This window comes from Carlito syrichta, unplaced genomic scaffold, assembly GCF_000164805.1.
Source record: "Carlito syrichta isolate Samal-C Ts95f unplaced genomic scaffold, Tarsius_syrichta-2.0.1 Scaffold100685, whole genome shotgun sequence".
Lineage (NCBI taxonomy): Eukaryota > Metazoa > Chordata > Mammalia > Primates > Tarsiidae > Carlito > Carlito syrichta.
Window position 1 is genome coordinate 67,317 of NW_007044781.1, and position 19,443 is coordinate 86,759.

General features: G+C 38.6%; 1 protein-coding gene across 2 annotated transcripts in view; it reads right to left on the reverse strand.

Moving 5' to 3' along the window:
* The window catches only part of TBC1D4 (TBC1 domain family member 4), a 204,315-nt gene that overhangs the window by 42,222 nt on the left and 142,650 nt on the right, over positions 1-19,443 (reverse strand). The window contains exons 8-11 of one of the 2 annotated variants that reach the window (XM_021715513.1): positions 16,207-16,326; positions 6,151-6,225; positions 4,589-4,815; positions 2,629-2,793 (exon numbers count right to left, since the gene is read on the reverse strand). In XM_021715513.1, coding sequence (XP_021571188.1) covers positions 2,629-2,793; positions 4,589-4,815; positions 6,151-6,225; positions 16,207-16,326 — 587 coding nt within the window. The remainder of the gene's footprint in view (positions 1-2,628; positions 2,794-4,588; positions 4,816-6,150; positions 6,226-16,206; positions 16,327-19,443) is intronic. The other variant, XM_021715515.1, reaches the window with a different exon arrangement.

Genomic DNA, 19,443 nt, shown 5'->3' on the forward strand with positions numbered 1-19,443 from the left:
CCTATTAAGAATGCATTTTTGCCTAACAATTTTACTACTGTGTAGTCACCAATAATGCCTATGTAGGAACAACTAAAGATACGTACAATAATAGTAAAGACACTACTCTTTTCAAAGCCAAAAACCTAGAAACAACCCACATGTTCATTCACAGGAGAATGGATAAGGTGATATAGTAAATGGAATACTACACAGCAATAAAAAATGAAGTAAAGTGCACAAAAAACCAGAAATAAATCTCACAAACTAATGTCGGTGAAAGAAGTCAGATATAAAAAAGAATATATGCTGCATCACTCCATCTATGTAAAGTTCAACCAGGCAAACCTACTCTGTGATATCTGAGTCAGCATGGAGACAGCAATTGGGTCAGAAAATGAGAGGAGTGGCAGCAGGCATGATGGTGGCATTCCATTTATTGACTGCAGTGGTGGGGAAATAGTGGATTCACTTTGTGATAATCCACTGGGCTTGGTGATTGTGACTGGTTTCCTTTTCCATAAAAGTATTTTTTATTTCAAATATACTTTTGGCCTACTGAGTGTTTGCTGTTCAACTAAAAGAGTATAGGAAAGTGTACAAAAAAGTATTTTGATTTCTAGAGTTGCTCACATGCAAGAAAATATTAAAATGTACAGGAACTAGAAAGAGTTTTAATGATCCTACACATATAAAAGTTCTTTATATCTTTAAACATAGCACTTCAAATAACATAGCTACAGAAAAGTGAAATTCTTCAACCCAAAACTAACATATATTTGCCCTCAATAATGCTATTCTATTGGAATGAGGCATAGATGTTTTCGGGAAGCTATTGGAAAGAATACCACACAACTAAGCAGAAATTCTTGAAAGCAAATGAATAATCTTATTTTAAACAGCATATGTAATGTTGTTTAAAAAGTCACCACTTTTGTACTCTACTTCCTATTCACAGCTGACCTTTAACCTTCTTAATGGTTATTCCTAATTGGCCCTTTAAGGCATGATTCCTTTTCAGGAAGGAATCTAGGATTCCACAAATGGTCGCTTGAACATAAAGATAGCAAATAGGTTTGATTTAAAGTGTTGTATTCTTACCAATAGGCAGTATCGGTAGAGATAAGGCAAACCGATATTTTTACACATGTATATTCTTGGCTTTCTAAATTCATTTAATATTTCATACATATTATACTATTTAGTGGCTAACTTCCTTTAAAACTTCTCTCATAAAATTATCCCTGAAACGCCGGGCTCGGTGGCTCGGCCTGTAATCCCGCGCCTTTGGGAGGCTGAGGTGAGTGGATTGCCTGAGCCCGCGGGTTCGAGACCCGCCTGGGCAGCGAGACCTCATCTCTACAATAAATCAAAAAAATCAGCCGGGCGTGGTAGCGCGTGCCTGTAATTCCGGCTACTCGGAAGGCTGAGGCGGAAGGATCACCGGAGCCCAGCAGGTCGAGGCTGCGGTGGCCGGGAGCGGCTACTGCACTCCAGTATGGGCGACAGAGTGAGACTCCAACTCAAAAAAAAAAAAAAAATTATCCCTGAAAACACTTTAAAATAAATTCTTCACTTACCTTCTTCACTAGAAATCAAATTCAGTTTTTGAACATGAATTTTTATACTAATGTAGTAGATAGTTCAGATTCAAATTACATTAATCCGATATTATTTATCTTTCTTAAAGTGAAAAAAAATAGGCACACATGGACAAAAGATACTCAGAGAAAATTCAATGATTAGTCTAATTTAACTAGTTAGTGAGGGTTACCTAGTTAGATGCTTTTAGAATTTCCTGTGTCTACAAGAAAATAGGCCAAAAGGATAGCCAAAAAGATTTTGGTAAAACACAGATAGGCTGGTTGATAACATGTATTCCTCTCCTGACGACAAGAATTGCCAACGATCAAGCAACTAGAAACAACCCAAATGCCCATCAGCAAGACAGTGAATAAACTGTAGTGTATTTCTTTTTGGAGTGGGGTCTCACTCTGTTGCCTGAGCTGAAAAGCAGTGGCGCGATCACAGCTCACCACAGCCTTTGACCTCCTGGGTTCAAGTGGTTCTTCTGCCTCTGCCTCCTGAGTAGCTGGGACTATAGGTGTGCACCTACATCGTGCCCAGTTAGTTTTTTTATTTTTATTTTTGTTGAAACAAAATCTTGCTATGTTGCCCAGGCTAGTCTCGAACTCCTGGGCTCCAGCAATCCTCTCGCCTCAGCCTCCCAAAGACCTAGGATTAAAAAGGTGTGAGCCACCACACCAGGCAGCTATTGAGTTCTATAAACATGTCTAGAGAGGCTAAGAAAAGAAAGGCATGTTCAAAGAAGGTTTGCTGAGTATGCGTTAGCACCAGTTCTTATGTTAACAATACAAAGCTTTGACTCTGGTATCAGAGGAAAATAAACATACCAATAATGCAAATAATATAATTCTAAAAGATAATTTTGTCATCAAAAAGCTTTCAAACTGCTAGCTTAGAAAGTTTCTTGATAAAATTTAAACCAATATATTAGAAACAGATTAGAACAAGCACAACAAAAGGATGCATAAATGTCACTCCAAAATTAATCAGTCACTTTTTAGTAACACATCAGTATAGCACTGCAGAAAATTTTGCTTTGCAAACAGAGGACACTGATCTCACCTGATTTCATTTTCATACTGTGGGGACAGTCTACCTGAATTCTGGTAAAAGCTTTTCAGGAAAGAGGGGGCAGTGAAGGAAGGGGCAGAGAAGGAAGTGTGAAGACTTGGAAGACTGGAGGAAGAATTACTCTCCTTGTGCATGCGTCGGACTGACGGAAGAATGCTGAGTACAGAAAATACAGCAAAGTGGTCTTAATTTATATTTTGGCAAAATTTGCATTCATTATGAAAAAGCATAAAAACAGGTTCTTGCTATTAATTTAACCTTTCCTTTCAAAATATAGGGCTGAATCTTACATGGAAAAAAATAAGAAGCATGCAGGTCACTATTTAGGTGACTATGGCCTAATTTCACTCTCTGATAAGCTGAATTTCTCATCTATACAGTATTTCTAAGCATCTGTGTTTGTTTCTAAAAAATTCTTAACTTAGAACAAACAGTGTTTGTTTTTACATGCAAAAGATACTTCAAGGGGAAAAAAGTAGGAAAGCACAAATAATTACAGGAAACAAGTTCCAGAAGGAAAAACTGATTATCAGTAGTTCAAAGACTTTGACTATTTTAAAGATATAAACCCTTCTAAATATTTAAGAACAACATGTTTGGTTGCTGGAAAGCATCATAATAACTATTGCTTGAACATTAATGCCCATGTTCTTTCCTGAAGACTGGAATTGTGCCACTGTGGCTTAATCCAAATGCAAAATCTGGAAGATTCTTTGTGTAGCAAGTTTTCACAATGACACAAATAACATCTTTTTATATTGACAGCAACTGTTTGAACTTACATGTTATAAAATGTGGAAAATATAGGAAAGAAATGAACTATCATTTATAGTCTAAAATAATTGATATTTTAACTCTTGATAATAATTTTTCCTGGAAAAAAAGTCTTATTGCCTTGCAAATGTTGCCCAGGCTGGTCACTTAAGTAAACTTAAGTGATCATTAAAAAATATTGGTATATACTAGAGTATTTAACACTCTTCGCACACATACATACACACAAATCTGAGAATAATTAATTCTGTTGATCAACTTTATCTTATAAATATCTTATTTTTAAATTTCTAATCATTCAGGAAACAACAATGAAAATAAGACTGCAGCCTTAAAAGAAATGCTGGTAAAATTAATAAAACTTGATATAAAAATTAGCCCACTCTTTTTACTTTGACTTTTTTTTTCTCTCCAACCAGGATCCTTGTCCAACTCTGTTTTCTGTATCAGACTTATAGGTAAAGAAGATACATAAAATTAGTTCTAAGACATAAATTATGATCTATGATACACAGTAAGAAGTAAATCCTTCTATAATTCCAGGGTTACCCCTTTATTATTTCTTGCCAAATGTCAAACAACTATATGAAATTATTTTTTAAAATATCATGTATGATCATTTCTAGTGGACATGGCCTTTAAATTATGGTGCATACAGTCTTCTTTATAGATAGCACTTTATTCTAGATAAAATTTGCAATAATTTTCATATTTAGCTTTAATTTATTATGTATTAAAATATAGCCAAATATTATCTCATGTGTAAGGGTAATTTGGGTGATTATTTTTCACTCTGGTATTTTATTGTAGTCTAACAGGAAGTTCTACTGCTATGTTATTTTCAAATGTGCTGACTTTATTTCTCTAGAGTCATCATCAAGACACGAATAACGTGTTGTCAGCGGGTTTTCAGTCAAAACAACTGCATGATACCTTGTTTTTTCCATTTTTCTGAAAGGAAAAAAAAGTTTCCACACAAAACGCATTAACACTTCTCTCTGGGTGTGCCTTAACCTTGCCTTGTTTCCCTTAGTAAATGAGGCAAATTAATTTATTTTAATAATGTTTTTAAAAACTACAAGTTGGCTACAGTCATAATCGCTTTTGCCTCCAGAGTGACCAGAACAGGGTGACATGAGAATGTGATGTCGCATTTTGGATAGAAGGCTGGACTTACCTGCACTGCTCGCTGGAGCTCTGCCTCAGCAAGGGGGAGCACACCCCGTGAGCCCGCCCATCCTGTAGATTCAGCTTTCTCTTGGTGCTTGAAGGTGGGTGGCTGAACGTGTGTGCCCGTCTCCGAAACTGCGGGGAGTCAGAATCCTCTTCAGGGAAGGTCTGCCAAGCTGAGGACAGTGGGGAGGCTGGCGGCGTCCCTGGTGGAGAGTCCCCTGGTGAATAGTCCTGAAATGCAAGCAGAAGGAAGGTCTTTCTGTCCTAAGTGGGTTATGGCAGACCTGCTGAAACACAGAGCTCAAAAGTGACAGCGTGCCTCATCTTCCTCCTGAGTCATGACAAAACTGTTTTTCCCCCCTTTTACTCAATCTATGCCGAAGGCTAATCAGTATCACCACCACAGCCCATTTCTTGCGATAAGCAGCTGCAAGACAGCATCCGTAAAGATAGGCCAGAAAGTGAAAGGGAGGATGAGAAAAGGTATTCTTTCCCCCCGACACTTTGTGGTAAAATGCTACAGCTATTATACTTTTCTCATTGTTGCCAGAAAGATGAAAAGAGATCATGATCAAAAGAAGGTGGAGTCTGTGTTTATACGTGTCTCCTAACTTCCGTGACATATCAGTTGCATGCTTCCCGTACTGTCAAAAAATATCACAATGCCTAAGTGTCCTGGTCTCATGGCAAAGCCTTCAGGAAGGTAAAATAAAGCCTGTTAAGTATCTCTCTTCACTGTGGATGTTTTCATCCAATTACATGTTCCCTGAGGTAAATTTCTTTTAAAACACATGAAAAACAGGAAATGAATGAAAAGTGAGCTATGCTGGAATGCATTTCAGATTGCATGGGGAGACATCATAAATCTTTCAATTTAGACAGGTATGCTGTTTATACTTTCCAGAACAGGCACCACTGTAGAAATGGTTAGCTTGATAAACATGGGTTAGGGATAACAGACTCATAACTGGACTAAGTCCACAATTCCATCAACAAAATGTTTAATAAAAACATTCTAATATTTTTCCATTTTAAAAAAATTGGTTGCATATGCCTCAGGTTATGTGTGTATGACACAGGAAACAGGAAACCAAACCTACAACCTAGAGTTAGTTGTATATGAGATAAAGTTAAGACCCTAATGTCGCAGTTAAAATGATTAAAAAATTAGGGGAAAAAAAGTAACAAGAGAAGGGAACAAAAAAAATTACTATACTAGCAATTAGTAACTACATGGCTAGTACATACATTATTATATGGCTTTGAATCAACAGTTGTTGAAATACAGTCCTCCGAAGCTTACTATCTCCAGACAGTAAAAAGCCTGGCAGAGCAGTTAGCCTGGAAAGGATGTGTTCTCCCACAACATGAGGAGGCCTAGCTGAATAACACTAGCTGATTACATAATAGTACTCAGAATCTTCTTATTTAAAATAATAAAGACTTGAATATTTATATTTTAAAAGTTATAAAGGAATTACAATAAAATAATTAAGCATGTATACTACAGTATCAGTGTTGGCCTTTGCTAAGTCACAATTAGTAGTAAACAAGGGAGGTAAATACCTTCTCTGAAGCAAGACTGTTGGAGCGTTCAAAGCTATCCACACTTCCAAGTCGACCTCTCATTCTGTTAGCCCCCTGAGTGAAAGGAATAAAATGACATCCTTCATATGATTTAAAATTTGACTTCAAAACTATAAACAGCAGTTTCAGGTTGCCTCTTCATGCCATCATTAAATTAATCTTTTTGTAGTTCACTCAAATTCGGTGGCTATATTAACAGTCATCAAGCTTGGTTAACAGAACTAACCCCAATCTATTTCCATTATTTCTAAATCAGCTGTTATTTAACTAGATACTCAGCCCAAGCTTTTTCAAGTTAGTTTGGTTACAAGATTACACATTATTCTTCCATAAGATCAGTGAGTGCCCCATTAACTCTGTCTTACACACAGATAAATACAGATGGGAAGAATACAGCAGAAACAAAGTAATAAAGAAAATGGTTTAATACATAAACCTCCATGGAACCCAAATTACAAACATCATAATTCACATTATAGGATTATAATAAAGGTAGGTTGAAAACAAAATAGAAAACTATATTCTAGAATCTACGGATTTTGCTTGAGTCATTATTCCATAATGTAAGACTATTTCAATAAGTCATTTCACTTAGTCTGCTTCAATACTGGTGAATTGGTTATTGATTTTCTTTTCACTTATGTCTTTGGTGTGGATTTTATAGATGATCTCAGAAAGAGGCACCTAAGAGATCACCTTGTCTGTTTCCCTCACTTTTCATAGGAAGAAACTGAGGCAAACTACTGAAGGAAGAAAGATACAACAGTAGGGAACCACATTATTTACAAGGTCTTAAGAGACAAACCACACCCTGAGGAGTACTACACAACTCTAAAACACATAGAAACGTTCTAAAAAGAACGACTGTAAACACAAGTCAGGTCAATGAGACAGTGACTTTGCAAAACAATACATATATATATATATATTTGCATAGTACTTTACAGTTTTAAAGTCTGTCTCCATACATTCATGGGTTTAATTTTGGGGAAGGAAGAGATTTTAAAAAAGAAAACCAGCTCAGAGCAGTCTGAGCTATGTGAGGTATGTCCAATTTATCAGGCCCGGAGAAACATGAGTATAGGACTCCAGTCCCAACCCCCCACCCACACATACACACCCATTCCCTGGGGCAATTTGTTGTTGTTGTTGTTCCTTACTAGTTGCCTCACCCATTATCTTTGTGTTCCTGGAATCTGATACAAAGAACAATATACAGCCAATCAATAACTTATGTTATTTTAATGAAAATTCTTGGCAAACAATTTAGGAACAGTATAATATAATAACTGTTTTCCTTTTTAAAAAAATCTACTTGTAACTGCTGCTAATTGAAGTGTATATTCAGGACAACTTGGATCTACTAATATACTCTTGGGTTGCAATCCTCAAACTTGGCCCACATAAGCTCTCTGCTATTAAATTTGCCTCAGCTTTTTCCTTTGGCTGACAGGACTAAATCTCATTTTAATTTTTAATCAAAGTAATACTTACACAAAGTTTCAAAAGTCAAACTGTGCTACCAAGCTTACCACAAAAAGTGGTGATCACTAACCCCTTCCCACCCTCCCCCACATTCTGAATCCCACTTCCCAGAAGCAAACTTTGAAATTATTTAGACAGATGGTTCTGGTATTCATCTTATACCATTGTTCCTTAATCTTTCCATTTTAGGCACTATCTGTTGACTTCCTAACTCTGGAAGATGCGACTTTAGTATTCTTGCCCCTACCCTATCACCCAGCGCGCGCGCACACACACACACACACACACACACACACACACACACACACACACACACACACTTCTGCCATCTCTCTCAATAAAATGGCATCAAAAGTTTTAGGTAAGTCAGTTAGTTTGTGCTTATTCTTATGACTTTGTAAAGAAGTCATATTGTACTATGATGTATTATGTCTGACTAGGTCTCATATCTTGAACATTTTGTTTTTCGCCGAGTTAATAGCTGCTTCAGCAATTCCGAATTGATTACAAAACTCTCCTACAGCTCACAATGTGGTCAAACATCACATAATCCATTAATTACAATTTTTTGTCTTCCTTTAAGCACCCATTATGGAAACTTCTATGTTCTGGCCCAATCATTCACTAATAGTTTGAATGAATATTATATATCATTGTGGTTGGACATTTTCCTTCAAAATACATTAGCATTGCTAAAGTGTCCTTTGCTTCAGAAGTCTGATGTCATTGTGATCCTAGAACCTGTGTATATAACCTGCTATTTCGCTTTGGAACAGAATTTAAGTTTGCCCTTGGGCATTTTGAAATTTCACAACAATATGCCTTAGCATGATTTTTGCTCATTCTATTGTGCATTTTCTGAGACCACTAAATCTGGAAATTCATGTTCATTAGCACTGAGAAAATTTTTGTTTTTTGGAGTCAGAGTCTCATTTCATCGCCTACGCTGGAGCGCAGTGGCAAGCTCATGGCTACCCCAGAGTCCACTTGATGGGCTCAGGCCATCCTTCCACTTCAGCCTTCCAAGTATCCTGAACTACAGGTGAGTTACCATGCCCAGCTAATTTTTTTCATTTTTTTTTAATTGTAGAGATGAGGCCTCGCCAAGTTGCCCAGGCTGGTCTTGAACCCCTGGGCTCAGGCAATCCTCTCACCTCGGTCTCCCAAAGTGCTGGGACTACAGGCTTGCTGGAATTACAGGCTTGAAAATTTCCTGCATTTATTCTCTATTTCCTGCAATGATTCTGTATTTCATTTTGGTTCCAGACTGATCTTTAACTTTGGACCCTGTTCTCCTATTTTCCTTTTTCTTTGCCATTTTGCTCTATGTTCTGAAAGAATTTTTCAAATCTAATTTCCTGGCTTTCTATTAATTTTTCTTCTTATGCCTGCTATCAGAAGGTTTTAACAGTCCTCTCTTATTCTCAGATGACTATTTTATATGTATGGTATCTGATCTTGTTTCACAGAAGCAATGTGAAACAGCATTGTTTCTCAATGGCTCACTATATAACAACTATAGCAATAATATTAATAAACAGCTGCACCTATTATTACTGAAAGCTTATCACAATCCATAGACTACATTAAGCATTTTACACTACATTATCTCATTTAATCCTTAAGCATTTTACACTACATTATCTCATTTAATCCTCACAACAATTCTGTGAGGTAAGTGCAGTTATTTAGTCCAATTTCACAGACACAGAGACTGAAGTTCTGATAGATTATGTTACCCAAGTCTACACAGCTGGCTTAAAAAAAAAATAGCAATTTGAACACAGAAAGCACAATTTAAAAGTGAAGCTCTTGTCGGGCATGGTAACTCACACCTGTAATCCCAGCACTTTAGAAGGCAGAGGCGAGAGGACTGCCTGGGCCCAGGGGCTCGAGACCAGCCTGGGCAACTTGGTGACACCTCGTCTTTACAATAAATCAAAAAAATTAGCCAGGCGTGGTGGCATGCACCTGTGGTTCCAGCAACTTGGAAGGATGAGGCAGAAGGCTCACCTGAGCCCAGCAAGTCAAGGCTGAGGTGCCCCGTGAACATGCCACTGTACTCCAGCCAGGGCAACACAGTAAAGACTCTTACTTAAAAACAAACAGACAAACAAATACATAAATAAATAAAAGGGAAGCTTTTATATTAGGTGTGGTGGCTCATACCTATAATTCGAGCACTTTGAGAGGGTCACTTGAGCCCAGGAGTTTGAGACCAGCTGAGGCAACAAATGAGACCTTGTCTCTACCAAAAAAAAATCAAAAAATTAGCTGGGCGTGGTGATTCACACCCATAGTCCCAGCTACTTAGAGGCTGTAAGGGAAGCAGTGCCTGAGCCGAGGAGGTTGAAGCTGTGGTAAGCCATGATCGTTCACTCTAGTCTGGGTAACAGAGTGAGACCCCAACTGGAAAAAGAAACGGTGGAGGAGGTGGCTCTTACTATTAACTCCCTCAGATAAAACTTTGAAAAAACAGCTTACAAATAAAGCTAATTAGCCTACACAGGTTAAGTGGAATTCTGCAAATGTCCTAGATCTTCATGAAGATCTTTCCAGTTCTTCACTTCTATGCTATAACTCACTTACTGCCAGTAATACACTGTATTTGTGACTAATAAATTACTGGGTTCGTGTGTGTGGCCAAGAGGAAAATAAAATATGATGAAGCTGTTTTCTGTTATTTTTAGCAACTGTTATTTCTGTTATTTTAGTAGCAACTCATATGCCAACCTGCCTGGTCATCTCAACCTGCCTAGTTATCTCTGTCATTTGGTCACAACAGAGAAAGTAGTCAGAGGGGGTATAAAACCATTTCCATTATTAGAAAAGTACCTTAAATCAGATATTTTACCCATAATGGTGTTTTCTCCACATGTGTTCTTTTGTTCACAAAGATAAACAAACACTTTAAAATGATACTCTGCCACTTTAGGCATTTCAACAACTAAATAACTAATATTACTCTAATGAAATGACTCTTTCAAAATGACTTGTACTTGATACTGGTAAATATTTATGTTTTTGAAAACTTCAACTGAAGAAAAAGCCAAAGACAACATCTACAATACGTGATTCTGAATGTCCCCTTGGAACAGACAGCTTTTCCAGTTTTACTACATTATGATTTGGTCATTCATGCATCAGGCCCTTAAACTCACTTTTTAATGATTAATGAGCTGAGTTTCTAAGCATTTTAAAAAGGCAGCAATTATGAGCTAAACTCTGCAACTGGAATATAAGTTTTCTCCTATACAACTCAGAGAAAAAGAAAACTAACAAGTTTTAGAGCACACAAAACACCTTTTGCTATATAACTTTTAATACCACATGGGAAGCTGCCAACCTGTCCAACAAGTGCAAGCAAGACCTTGTTAGGTCACAAAATTTATAGCATTTGGCATCGCTTTGGAACACAAAAGCTACAGTATCCACCTTGACCAAAATAGATTGGCTCCTTACTGAAAGAGTCATTACAGCAATTCAAGGCATGCGGAAAAGACACTGCAAAGTCGGCCATGCAAGTAGTATGCAGGATGCCAAGGTACTAAATGGAGATACAGAAAGTAACACTTTAAATACCTTATTGCCATTTTGTAAACAACAGAGGGGTGTGTGTGTGTGTGTGTGTGTGTGTGTGTGTGTGTGTGTGTAGAGAAAGGGGGTCTCAACACTTTAAATACCCTATTGTCATTTTGTAAACAACAGAGGTGTCTCTCTCTCTCTCTCTCTCTCTGGTGTGTGTGTGTGTGTGTGTGTGTGTGTAGAGAAGGGGGGTCTCACTGTGTTGTCCAGGTTGATCTCGAATTCCTGACCTCAAACAATCCTGATCCTTCCACCTCAGCCTCTGTGTCACACCCAGCAACGACAGACATATTGAGCTTACCATTAAATATACCATCTCATATCTATAACGCAGAATTTTAACCCCTACAATAATGAGAGGTTAATGGTTATTAATATGTCCATTTCACAAATGGGGAAACTATGGCTTAGAAAAAGTAAGTAATGCATCTAAATTCATAAACATCAAATCTGCTAGGGTCAAGTGCCGCATTCAAGTCCCTGACATCTACTCAAATGGTCTTTCTACTAAAATTTTCACTAACAAAAGTCTTCAATTTAGGTGGCTGATGCTGTTTATGATGCTGTTGCTTTAAGAATTACACTTCAGGGCGGGCCTGGGGGCTCAGCCTGTAATCCCAGCACTTTGGGAGGCTGAGGCAAGTAGATTGCATGAGCCCGAGGGTTTGAGACCCGCCCAGGCAATTTAGCGAGACCTCATCTCTACAATAAATTAAAAAAAAAAAAATTAGCCAGGAGTGGTAGCACACGCCTATAGTTCTGGCTAGTTGGAAGGCTGGAGTGGAAGGATCGCCTGAGCCCAGCAGGTTGACACTGGGATGGCCGTGAACGTGCCACTGCACTCCAGTAGGGGCTACAGAGTGAGACTCCAACTCAAAAAAAAAAAAAAAAAAAGAATTACACTTCTGCTGGTGTGGTGGCTCACACCTATAATCTCAGCACTTTGGGAGGCTGAGGCAAGAGGATTGCCTGAGCTCGGGGGTTCAAGACCAGCCTGGGCAACTTGGCGAGACCGCATCTCTACAATAAATCAAAAAAATAGCCAGGCGTGGTGGCGTGCATCTGTAGTTCCAGCTACTTGGAAGGCTGAGGCAGAAGGATCACCTAAGCCCAGCAGGTCAAGGCTACGGTGGCCCAGAGCGTGCCACTGCACTCCAGCATGAACGACAAGAGTGAGACTCCAACTAAAACATAAATAAAAAGAAAACAACATACATTCACAAACAGAGTTAAGTGGTTGCTTCAAAGTCCCCCTCAAAGTCTAAGAATTTATCTCAACCATTTGCCTCTTTAAAGGCACTTGGAGATCACTGAAGAATGTATTTATAGACTGAGGATAAAATTTTCCTTCTGTTTTAACAAAAAAAGTCAAGAGACTTTTTTAAAAAGCCATCTAAAGCACCTTTTGAGACTTTTCAAGGAGTCTGATCACCTACCACACATACAGTCTCACCACCTGCTGTTCACACATGCAATGTGCTAGGTTCAGAAAAGAGCCTTTACAGAGAGTAGTACAATGGCAGTACTTCTGATTCATTCATAGTCTGAGCTATTTATTAACAAATGAAAACAGAAAGGAAAAAAAAAAAACAAACTGCGTGAACTTGGGGAGGTGTGTGTAATAAGCAAGTTTACAATCATCACTTTTTCTTTTTTCATATTGAAGCAATCTCAAATGCAATGACAAGTTATAAGTACAGTTAAAAAAAATGTTTTTTTCCCTAAAACCATTTGCACATAATTTGCCAATATACAGTTCCACCATCCTGAAAGACTTTATTGTATATTTTCTATAAACGAAGACATTCTACTACATAGCTAAATTACAACTTTCAAAACCAGGAAACTAACATTGGTAGAATAATACTATTTATGTTTTTATATTTTATTTTTATTTTTTGAGTCAGAGTCTCACTCTGTAGCCCAGGCTGGAGTGTAGTGGCACACTCATGGCCCCCACAGCCTCGATCTGCTGGGTTCAGGTGATCCTTCCGCTTAAGCCTTCCAAGTAGCTGGAACTACAGGCGTATGCCACCATGCTCAGATAATTTTTTTTTTTTATGTAGAGACGAGGTCTTGACATGTTGCCCAGACTGATCTCCGAACTCCTGAGCTCAGGCAATCCTCTCACTTCAGCCTCCCAAAGTGCTGGGATTAAAGGCATGAGCCACCACGCCCGGCAAATAATACTATTTAATCCTCAGACTTCCTTCTATTTGTATCAATCGTCCCAATGAAGGTCTTTTTTTTTTTTTTTTTTTTTTGAGTTGGAGTCTCACTCTGTCGCCCAGACAGGAGTGCAGTGGCCGCTCCTTCGACCTCAACCCTCTGAGTAGCTGGAATTACAGGCATGCACTACCACGCCCGGCTGATTTTTTGATTTATTGTAGAGATGAGGTCTCACTGCCCAGGCGGGTCTCGAACCCAGGGGACCAGGTAATCCATTCACCTCAGCCTCCCAAAGGCGCGGGATTACAGGCTGAGCCACTGAACCCGGCCAATGAAGGTCTTTATGGCAAAAGGATCCAATTCATAATCTCCTGTTCCATTTAGTGTTCATGTTTTCTTATAGTCCTTCAGTATGGAATAATTCTTCAATTTGTCCTTGACTTGCTCGACCTTGACACTTTTGAAGATAGGCTTGTTTTGTAAACTGCATCTCAATTTGGGTTTGTTGACATTCCCGCATGATTAGATCCAGGCCCTGCCTCTGGCTAGAATACCACAGACACAGTGCTGTGTTCTTTACCTCAGGTAGCACAGGATTTCACTTTACTAAGGTGGTATCGGCCAGTCTTCTCCAGTGCAAAGTTATTTTCCCGTTTGTAATTCATAAATAAATTACATACAGTAATTATCCTGTTCATGATCAAATTTCCAATGTCTTCATTTCTTTTTCGCTTCAGAATGGACTCATGGTTTCCTATTTTATGCAACAGGTTAGATGATCTGTTACTATCCTGTATCTTGATGTCATATTGTCTCATCTGTCACCAGTGGGAGCTCTTTCAAGGATTTTATGCTTTTATGAAATAGTACCATCTTTTTTTTTTTTGAGTTGGAGTCTCGCTCTGTCACCCAGACCGGAGTGGCCACTGAAGCCTCAACCTGCTGGGCTCCGGCGATCCTTCCGCCTCAGCCTTCCAAGTAGCTGGGACTACAGGTACGTGCTACCACGCCCGGCTGATTTTTTATTTATTGTAGAGACGTGGGCTCGCCAAGTTGCCCAGGTGGGTCTCAAACCCATGGGCTCAGGCAATCCACTCACCTCGGCCTCCCAAAGCGCTGGGATTACAGGCTGAACCACCAAGCCCGGCCAGTACCATCTTTTTAAAAGAACTTCCTATCTAGAACACCAATATGTTCTGGGCTTGTCTTATACATTCCCTGTAGTCCTGAAATTAGTCATTTTTCTCAGAATCTTCATTTCTTCTAGTGGACAAGTATATACAGAAACCAAAATCTGGGTGCTAGATGCCACCCAGTGAGACTTATTATCTGATGTATACAGAAAAGTTGCTCCCAGGTTCTCTTAGTGGGCAGAGCCAGGAGCTATATATACACATTTACTTACATACACACACACACACACACACACACACACACACACACACACACTAATGCATTACATATATTTATATATTTGCATATATATTTTTTAAAATGATTTATTACTGATAACTCTAAGTTGGATCCAACACAGGTTCATTCTAATTTTTATCTGTTTCATATTTGTAATTGCCTTCTCTTTGGATCCTACTATCCTTAATTGACTTATTTGAGCAGTTCCAGTGTATAACCACTGTCCACAATTGATATTACACAGACACTGTCCTCAGCACACCCCACAACAAGCTGTCACCTCAACACATGGACATCCTCAGCCTGCTCAAACTCCATCTTGCTGTGCTGGAACCTTACCCCATCTTGCTGTAAACACTGTACCCTGTCCACTCTGGCTCTGACACCCCACATTGGGCCTTCCCTCTGCAGGGATGTCTGCCTTACCCAACTTGCCAAACCAGGTTGCCCTCCTCTTTTCACAACACGGGTTTCTACATCCACACCCTGTACCCCAATGAACATGTCTCCCTACTCAGAGCCACCGTGGCTCCCCCTCCCACAGCCCAAGACACCTACCATCCTAGATTTCACCTAACAGCTCTAAGACAGACTGTTAAGGAAAAGGAAAATGAAGGAGAATCATTCTGCTTACTTGAAAATGAAATATATAAATTTACAAAATGGAATACATAATCATATTACATAATACATATTTTTAGTGTTCCCTGAACAGCACCTAAGAATGGGCAAAAGAAGTTCTTTATAACTTTACATGGGAATTTATTTTTTTTTTGAGTAGGAGTCTCACTCTGTCACCCAGTTTGGAGTGCAGTAGCATGCTCACAGCCACTGCAGCCTCGACCTGTTGGGCTCAGGTGATCCTTCCAACCTCAGCCTTCCAAGGAGCTGGAAACTAGAACCTCACGTGCACACCACCACACCCAGCTAATTTTTTTTATTTATTGTAGAGAAGAAGTCTCATCGAGTTGCCCAGGCTAGTCTCAAACCTATGGACTCAGGCAATTCTCTTGCCCCACCTCCCAAAGTGCTGGGATTACAGGTGTGAGCCACCATGCCCAGCAGGAAATTATTTTTAAAAATTGTTATAGTACTGGGTATTGATATTCTATTTCTCCCTTTCTATAAATATATATTTCTAGAAAATATATATTTAAATCTCTGTCACTCAAATTCAGATAATAGAGATCCCAGAATAAATCTAGATCTGAGAAGGAAACTTATTTTGAGAGATAATTTTAAATGTGTTAATTAATTAAAAGTTATCTTGGGTTTTTGTTTTTTGGTTGTTTTTTTTTAAAGGAAATCTATGAGCCAGCTGAGAACAAAGTAAAAGAGAAAACACAGACATGTTTACCTAAAAAATGCTCAGTTGAATCTTACCCTTGAGAAGATATTTTCCAAGGAGCTAGTTAAGGATCTCTTGGCTTTATTTTTCAGAATGTCAAGTTTGAACCTTCCACCGCTTGTCACATTTTCCGGAATTGTACTACTTGAAATAGTCTAAGGAAAGAAAAACAGATAAATTAATAGTTTAGAAATACTCAAGGTTAAATGAGGCTTTAAATATAGGTTTAAGATTAAGCCATTAAAATACACAAGACTTTTTTCCGGTTGCTCCATTAAGAAGTAACAATGGGCAGGGCGCAGTGGCTCTTGCCTATAGTCCCAGCATTTTGGGAAGGGAAGGCAAGAGGATCGCCTGAGTCCAGGAGTTTGAGACCAGCCTGCACAACTTGGTGAGACCTTGTCTCTACAATAAATCAAAAAATTAGCCAGGCGTGGTGGTGTGCACCTGGTTTTCAGCTACTTGGAAGGCTGAGGCAGAAGGATCACCTGAGTTCAGCAGGTCAAGGCTGTGGTGGCCGTGAACATGCCACTGCAGCCTGGGCAACAGAGTGAGACTCTGACTCAAAAAAAGAAAAAAAGAAGAAATAACAATGTAGGTCCAAAACTGTGAATACTAAGATTATAAGGAAAGGAGTTTGATTTTTAACAATGCAAACAATAATAAGACAGATAGAAGTTCTTTCCTTAATGCCATATTTTCACTAACATATTCCTGCTGCATTTAATAAAAATTAAACTTGAGATGTGAATTTTTACTGCTGTTACTCTGATTAACAACTATAACTATCCCTGTCCAAGGTGCATGTTTTATATCCAAATTACCAAGGAAAACATAGGACATAAATTCCAAAGAACAAAGCGTGTTCCAAACAAAACTGGATTCTGCTAGGATTCCATTTCATTTGTGATGGGCCTTTTATCTTCTAGATCAACAAGTATTCACTAAGAGCGCCAAGCTGTGTGAGAGTCTATGGTGTGTTGACTACATTAAGTTCTCTTATATACTCCATCATTGAAGTAAGCAACCCCTGTGCAGATTACACGGTCCTTAGTGCCAGAAAAACTTTCAAAAGAAAAACCTTTTAATTTGCTTGGGAAGGGTTAAGAACACAAGTACATGTAAGTATCAAACATGAATGTATTAAAACTAGTTGGATGTCTCAGTGGTCAACAAGAAAAGGATACACAGGGTTCAGACAGGCAGCAAAAAAGGGATGAAGATGTCCCCAGAACTGGAGATGGTTGTTGCCAAACTGTAAAGACGATTGCTTAAGCAACAGACCAGCAGATGTGTTTGGTTAAAATAGAAGTAGTGGAGAGTAACATGAGAAAGTGAGGCTAGAGGAAGAATCTTGGCTGTGCTTCAGTGCCAGGTAAACAGGAAGAATCACGAATCCAAATTTATGAGCAGAGGGGAATCACTGTGAAAGCAATGTTTTAAAACACCTTAAAGAACTAGGAACTCAGAGACTGAAAGACCAAACTGAACTTGAGGCTTCAGCACAGTCCATGCAGGAGGCAATAAATGCCCATAGCAGTGCTAGCTCTATCTGATCATTTGAGAAGTTACTGATGCAAGAAATATGGGTTCCACCAAGTAAAGAAAGGAAAGGAGAGAGAGCAATGAATATAGATGTAGGCTAGACTGGGCTTAGGGTGTGTACAAAGGACTGGGATTACTCATTACTCTAAGGCTTCCAGATGGATGACATGACAAAAATAGGGAAACTGTATTGGTACCTAGCACAATACTGACGCATAGTAGCTGCTCAGTAAATACCAGTTGAATAACAGGAAACAAATATAGGAAAGGAGAGAGTGATAGAGGAAGAAACTTAACTGCTAGCAAGAAAATTTAAAATACTGTTAAAATCTCTAGGATGTTTTGCATTCTCCGTCACAAAGAAATGCACATCTCACACACATCCTTTTTTGACTTCAAATCTATGCCAAGCTCATGTCTTCCATATACAAACACTATCAATTCAAATTCCTCTATAGGCACCAAATCCATTTTTGTAATTGAATTGCAAACACATTTCCAAATTGAACTTTTACTTTTTATTCTTATCCCTTGCCTCACTCTAGTCTGCTTTTGTTTTATCAGTTCCCAAATCTGAAAACCTGAGGGTTCCCAGCAACTTCCTCTCCCTTCATTTACAGATCCTTTCAGTCAGTCACTAAGCACTAATAATGATTATACCTCCTAAACAGCCCTTCAACTCAGTCCCTTCTTCATTGTACCAGGGATCTAGCTCAGCTTCTCCCCTGAGTCTAAGAATTTTTTTAAGATAGAATCATTCAACCTATTTATGTATCAGGGCTACCTCTGACTTGTACATACTTATACCATTATACCAATCAAATCATGTTTTAATTTATTTGATTACTTGTTGGTTTTTCCTCCTATACAGGTTGCAGGAAAGAGCCATCGTTATCCATCACCACTGCCTAGTATGTAGGTCTGTGCAATAATTAAATCACTTCTCAAATATTCTACCACAAAATTCTCCTAACTGGAGAATATGACTTCAGTCCTAGAACTCTCAATTCTTTGACCCACCAACCTCCCCCACAAATCTGCCATCAGAACAGTAGAATTCTCTCTTTATAGTGCAAATCTGATCTCACTCCCTTGTTTGAAATCCCTCCACGATAGAGTCAAGTCCACCACTTAAGGCCTTTCCTCATCTCCCTTCTGCCTATTCCACTCTTGTTTTCCCCACCAGTAGTCAAGCAAGCATATCCTTAACAACCAGCACCTACTTCCAATGTTTGCATGGAGTGTGTAGTCGCACCACTACATAACTTTGTGCCCAACATTTCTTTCTTAAAACACATTTCCTCAACTTTTCCAATTGCAAACTCTTTCTCTTCTAAACTTCCAGACGCCACAACAATTCCATTCCTCTTGAATTATTTAATTCTTCCCTCCACCCTTACTCTTTAATCCAGCTCCAAAGGAAAGACACAGCTACTTTTATGCTGACAACAAATTATTTTAAAAAGCGCTTATGGACTTTATTCTATTAATCTGTTTGCATTTCCCTTTTAAATATTTGAACTCTCCTCTAGGGAGAACATCATTCATTCATGACTTTCTTGTCACCCTCATCACACATGTATTCTGTACTTGATAAAGGTGTGTGCAATGACTAAATTACTCCTCAAATATTCTATTATAAAATTCTCCCAATTGGAGAATGACCAGGTCACAGAAGGTTTTCTTTTTTCTTTTTTGAATTTATTATTTGAGTCAGGGTCTCACTC